We start from the raw sequence: 6000 nt of genomic DNA on the forward strand, positions 1-6000 counted from the left end.
GATTTTGTTGTCGGAATGTCCGAACAAAGTCCGACCGTGTGTACGCCCTATAAGACTCTTATGCTGGCCATACACTATACGAAAAATCGTCCGAACACATTTTTGAAAAACGAACGTTCGACCGTGACCGCAAACGATCGTGCCATCATATAATGACCGATAAATTGTTCAGTGGACATGAATAAATAATTTTTTGTTCGTTTTTTTTACATATACCTAGTGCAGACAGTTCGGACGGGAAACACATTAACCTTGCAATTTATCGTACGTTTGGCAGAAATTTTCCAAACTTCCCGTTCGTTTTTTTCCCACAAAAACGTCACAAACGATTATCGATTTGTGCCCATTAACTTGCCGAAAAACGAACGAAGTGTCTATACGAACGATTTTTCGTATAGTGTACGGCCAGCATTACTTCACCAGAGCTCAGCCTTATTTATTGTTGGACTGACACCTGGATCTCCTTCCCCACTGTCACAGGATGCCTGTTTGCTGTTATCTTCTGTTATCAGTGAAATGCTCCTGGAATATGTCTCAAATTGCTGGACTGCTCCTGTCAGCATCTCCTTACAATGTCAGGTTGAACCTTCTGTTATCATGTAAAGAGATTTAACACTTTACTTCCCTGCATGCTTTTGCTTGGCTACTCTTAAGGCTCCTCCACGTGTGGAAGTGACTGTTACTCCTCTGAAAAGATCCGTGCTTGGATCACTTTTCAGAGCTGTTTAAGAGGTGGTGAGGAAGCAATATGTTGCCTCCTCACCACCTGATTTAACCCAATAATTGCCTTACGGAGGCCACATTGAACTACTTTATTCTTGTTCACAGTAAAACCCACAGGGCCATCTTTAATATTGATTGGACCCTGGCCAAACATTTTCTTGGGCAATTTCACTTTCCACCTGCTCTGAGACATACAACAAATACCAGCTAGACTTAAAATCAGTTTACTGTATCAGATCAGGCAGCAATTGTGATTGGTTGCCAGCAATTACAGCATATCATTACCGCTTACTGACTGGTTGCTAGAGGTTACAGCACACATTACGGCTCACTGATTAGTTGCTAGAGGTTACAGCAAATGATTTCTGCTTGTTAATTGGTTGCTAGAGATTACTGTCCCGTAATACTGCTCACTGATTGGTTGCTAGAGGTTACAGCACATCATCTCCTCACTGCAGGGGAGCATGATATACATATTAATGCCACCTTTATTTACATATCAATGCAGCCACCCGCAGCAATTTACTTAGTAATGCCGTCCCTATTTACATATGAATGCCGGTTATTTACATATAAGCAAAGGGTCTGCAGGTGAGTCATCTGTACACAACAATAGGACAGAGCTGGGCAGCATTAGTACCAGCACTTCACACTGAGATATCGGGACACAGCACAGGACTAAAACTTCAAGGGACAAGGGAATTTAAACTGGGATAGTTGGCAAGTATGAGGCAGCTGCTTTGGGCCCCACAACGACAGGGCCCAGGGCAGCTGCCCCTTTTGCCCTGCCTTAAAGACGGCCCTGACCACCCACTAAAAGCAACATGATGTTTAACCAGTTCTATCAGTAGTGCCACCTATCAGTCACCATCAGTGAAGGAAAAAAACGACTTATTTGCAAAGTGTAATAATAGAAGCTAAGCAAAACTTTTTTTTATTTTTATTTTTAATCGTCAGTCTTTTTTGTTTGTTTAGCAAAAAATAAAAACTCCAACTGGGATTAAATACCACCAAAAGTAAGCTCTATGTGTGAAAAAAAATGATAAAAATTTTATTTGGGTACAGTGTTACATGACCGGCAATTGTCATTCAAAGTGGTTAAGCACAGCGACATAGCATAAAGATGTTATTGTGCCCATATAGAATTTAATGATTCCACTAGCTTAAGCCAATGCTGCACCATGCAGGTGTCATTTTTTTTTTCTGTAATTGATCGATTGCCTAATTGTATGTTTATTTATACCTTCACTTGATGTGTTTGCAGCATATTTTGCATGGTTTTGTATGTGGTTCCACGGCAAAACCAGGTACATTATCCCCCTCAAAAAGTGCCAAATGTGGCAGTGGAAGGGGGGAGGGTTATCACGCTTTATGTGATAATGTCTAAGCCCCTCCCCTTCATGAAATTGTCAAAAAGGGGTGGAGCATGGGTGACCTTAAAATGATGCCCCCCCCCCCCCCCCCGAAAAAAGTTCTGCGGCTCTGGCTGTATGTTTCGGGTCGTTGTCCTGCTGTAAGGTGAACCTCCGCCCCAAGCTCAAGTCTTTTGCAGACTCTAATAGGTTTTCTTCTAAGATTGCCCTGTATTTGGCCCCAATCTATCTTCAAATCAACTCTGACCAACTTCCCTGTCCCTGGTGAAGAAAAGCATCCCCACAACATGATGCTGCCACCACCATGTTTCACAGTGGGGATGGTGTGTCCAGGGTGATGTGCAGTGTTAGTTTTCCACCACACACAGCGTTTTGCTATTAGGCCAAACAGTTTAATTTTGGTCTCATCTGACCAGAGCACCTTCTTCCACATGTTTGTTGTGTCCCCCACATGGCTTCTCGTAAAAACTGCAAATGGGACTTCTTATGGCTTTCTTTCAACAATAGTTTTCTTCTTGCCACTCTTCCATAAAGACCAGATTTGTGGAGAACACGACTAATAGTTGTCCTGTGGACAGATTCTCCCACCTGAGCTGTGGATCTCTGCAGCTCCTCCAGACTTACCATGGACCTCTTGGCTCTTCTCTGATGAATGTTCTCCTTGCCCGGCCTGTCAGTTTAGGTGGATGGCCATGTCTTGGTAGGTTTGCAGTTGTGCCATACGCTTTCCATTTTCAGATGATGGATTGAGCAGAGCTCCGTGAGATGTTCAAAGCTTGGGATAATTTTTTATAACCTAACCCTGCTTTAAACTTCTCCACAACTTTATCCCTGACCTGTCTGGTGTGTTCCTTGGCCTTCATGATGCCATTTGTTCACTAAAGTTCTCTAACAAACCTCTGAGGGCTTCACAGCTGTATTTATATTTATGTATTTATACGGAGATTAAATTACACACAGGTGGGCTCTATTTACTAATTAGGGGACTTCTGAAGGCAATTAGTTCCACTAGGTTTTAGTTAGGGGTATCCGAGTAAAGGGGGCTGAATACAAATGCACGCCACACTTTTCAGATATTTATTTGTAAAAAATGTAGGAAAACCATAATTTTCCGTCCACTTCACAATTATGTGCCACTTTGTGTTGGTCGATCACATAAAATCCCAATAAAATACATTTACATTTCTAGTTGTAACATGACAAAATGCGGAAAATTTCAAGGGGTATAAATACTTTTTCAAGGCACTGTATGCGCCTTCTGCTCACACCTAAATGTTGGAGCCTCATGCACCAGGACTAAACACCCAGTTAACCACTTCCTAACCAGCTCACGTACATATACGTCAGCAGGTTGGCAGCCCTTCACAAAACGATGTACAGGTACATCGGCTCCTTTTAGAGCCTTAGGCGCCCGCTGCACGGCGGGGGACCCAATGCGTGTGGCTGGCAGTCACAATGACTGCCTGCCACCTGCAATCATGGGCACGAGAGACAGAACGGGGATCTGTGTGTGTAAACACACAAATCCCAGGTTCTGTCAGGAGAGGAGAGACAGATCGTGTGTTCCTATTAGTTAGGAACAGCGATATGTCTCCTCCTTTAGTCACTCCCATCCCCCCACAGTTAGAACACACACATTTAAACCCTTGATCGTCCCCTAGTTTTAACCCCTTTCCAGCCAGTGACATTTATACAGTAATCAGTGTCGATTTTTAGCTCTGATCGCTGTATTAGGCTGGATTCACACCTATCCATTTTTAGTGCATTTTGCAGATTTGCACTACAGCCCATTTAACATGGTTTCCTATGGAACACGTTCTGTAGTGCAAATCTGCAAAATGCAAAAAGCACTAAAAATGCCATAGGTGTGAATCCGGCCTAAATGTCAATGGTTCCAAAAAAGTGTCAAAAGTGTCCAATCTGTCTGCCGCAATCCGATAAAAATCGCAGATCGTCACCATTACTAGTAAAAAAAATAATAAAAAAATGCCATAAATCTATCCCCTATTTTGTAGACGCTATAACTTTTGCACAAACCAATCAATATACGCTTATTGCGAATTTTTTTTTTAACCAAATATATGTAGAAGAATAATATCGGCCTAAACTGATGAAGAAATTTGTTTTTAAACAAAAAATTTGGGGGATATTTATAGCAAAAGTAAAAAAAATAGGTTGTTTCTTTTTCAAAATTGTTGCTCTTTTTATGTTTAAAGTGCAAATAATAAAAACCGCAGAGGTGATCAAATCCCACCAAAAGAAAGATCTATTTGTGGGAGAAAAAAAAAAAAAAAAAGGACGTCAATTTAGTTTGGGTACAATGTCACACGAACGCGCAATTGTCAGTTAAAGCGACGCAGTGCCGTATCTCAAAAAAATGGCCTGGTCAGAAAGGGGGCAAATCCTTCCGGGGCTGAAGTGGTTAAAACCGGCGGTCCGAGACCATCACCTGTCTTTAAAGCAACCCACTGTAGATTGCTCTTCAGAGGGCAATGCCTGTATAAACCAGCCCTTACAGTTTGCCGATTAGATGGTGTGGCCACCATTCCGGAACAGCCTGCCTAATGGCCCCCCTCTTACCCTAGGCCACATAGAAGCCACATGGGCTGCTATGGCTATTGCCGTGTCCCTGGTTTAAAAGCCTTCTCAACTTCTTTCTTAACTAAACATTTTAGGTGGAATTACACTTTAATGCACAAAGAAAAAAAAAATATATAAAAAAAAGTATGAAGCATTGAGACATTGTAACTATCAGATCAATAAAAGCTCCCATGACCCAGTTGGCTGCCCTGTTGTTGTTCTGTAGAGCTGATAATACGGTTTGAGAGGTTACCGACCTGTCTCTGGGGGGTCCGGGGATGTGGTCATACTTCATGTGTATATACTGTACATAGCCGCAGTAGAGAAGGAAGACGAGGAGGACCCCAGCACCTAGGAAGAGGAGCAGATAACAAAACCAGCAGAAACACAGAGACAAGACGGAGCTGAACATTGTATCTCCAGACTGACTCCAACTTCTCTGTCCAGAGGAATCAATGTTGCCGGATGTAGCAATAGACCGAGAGACCCCACCCACACAATGATTGCAGACCTCGCGCTGCCCCCTGCTGACCACATTGTCTCGTTACTTAAAGTGGTTTTAAAGGCTGAATTATTATTATTATTTTTTTTTTTACCTTAAAACTTGAGGACCAGGCCTTTTCTGGCACTTTCTGTTTACGAGTTTCATTTTTTTGCTAGAAAATTACTTCTAACCCCCAAAAATGATATCTTATATTTTTTTTTTTAGCAGAGACCCTATGGAATAAAATGGCGATTGTTGCAATTTTTTTTAATGTCACACAGCAGTTTTGCAAGAGCAATTTTTTTTTTTTTTTGTGAAAAAGCACACTTTAAAAACCACTACAGCTCTGAAAAGGTTGTACCCCCTTCCTGACCAGGCCATTTTTTTGCGACACGGTACTGCGTCGCTTTAACTGACAATTGCACGGTCGTGAGACACTGTACCCAAATAAAATGAATGTCCTTTTTTTCCCACAAATAGAGATTTCTTTTGGTGGTATTTGATCACCTCTGCGTTTTTTTATTTTTTGCGCTATAAACAAAAAAAGACCAACAATTTAGAAAAAAAAAAAAAAAAAAAATTTTTTTTGCTTATCTGCCAAAAAAACATATCCAATAATTTTTTTTTTTAACCACTTCAATAACAGGCACTTTCCCCCCTTCCTGCCCAGGACAATTTTGAGCTTTCAGCGATGTCACACTTTGAATGACAATTGCGCGGTCATACAACACTGTACCCAAACTAAATTTTTATCATTTTCTTCCCACAAATAAAGCTTTCTTTTGGTGGTATTTGATCACCTCTGCGGTTTTTATTATTTGCTAAACAAACTAAAAAAGA

General features: G+C 41.4%; 1 protein-coding gene across 1 annotated transcript in view; it reads right to left on the reverse strand.

Moving 5' to 3' along the window:
- The window catches only part of LOC141116736 (cholesterol 24-hydroxylase-like), a 74795-nt gene extending 69632 nt beyond the window's left edge, over positions 1 to 5163 (reverse strand). Inside the window, exon 1 of the mRNA XM_073609130.1 lies at positions 4934 to 5163. Coding sequence (XP_073465231.1) covers positions 4934 to 5088 — 155 coding nt within the window. The 5' untranslated portion in view covers positions 5089 to 5163. The remainder of the gene's footprint in view (positions 1 to 4933) is intronic.
- Between the last annotated feature and the right edge of the window lie 837 nt (positions 5164 to 6000).

This window comes from Aquarana catesbeiana, linkage group LG13 (genome assembly GCF_042186555.1).
Source record: "Aquarana catesbeiana isolate 2022-GZ linkage group LG13, ASM4218655v1, whole genome shotgun sequence".
Taxonomy (NCBI): Eukaryota; Metazoa; Chordata; class Amphibia; order Anura; family Ranidae; genus Aquarana; species Aquarana catesbeiana.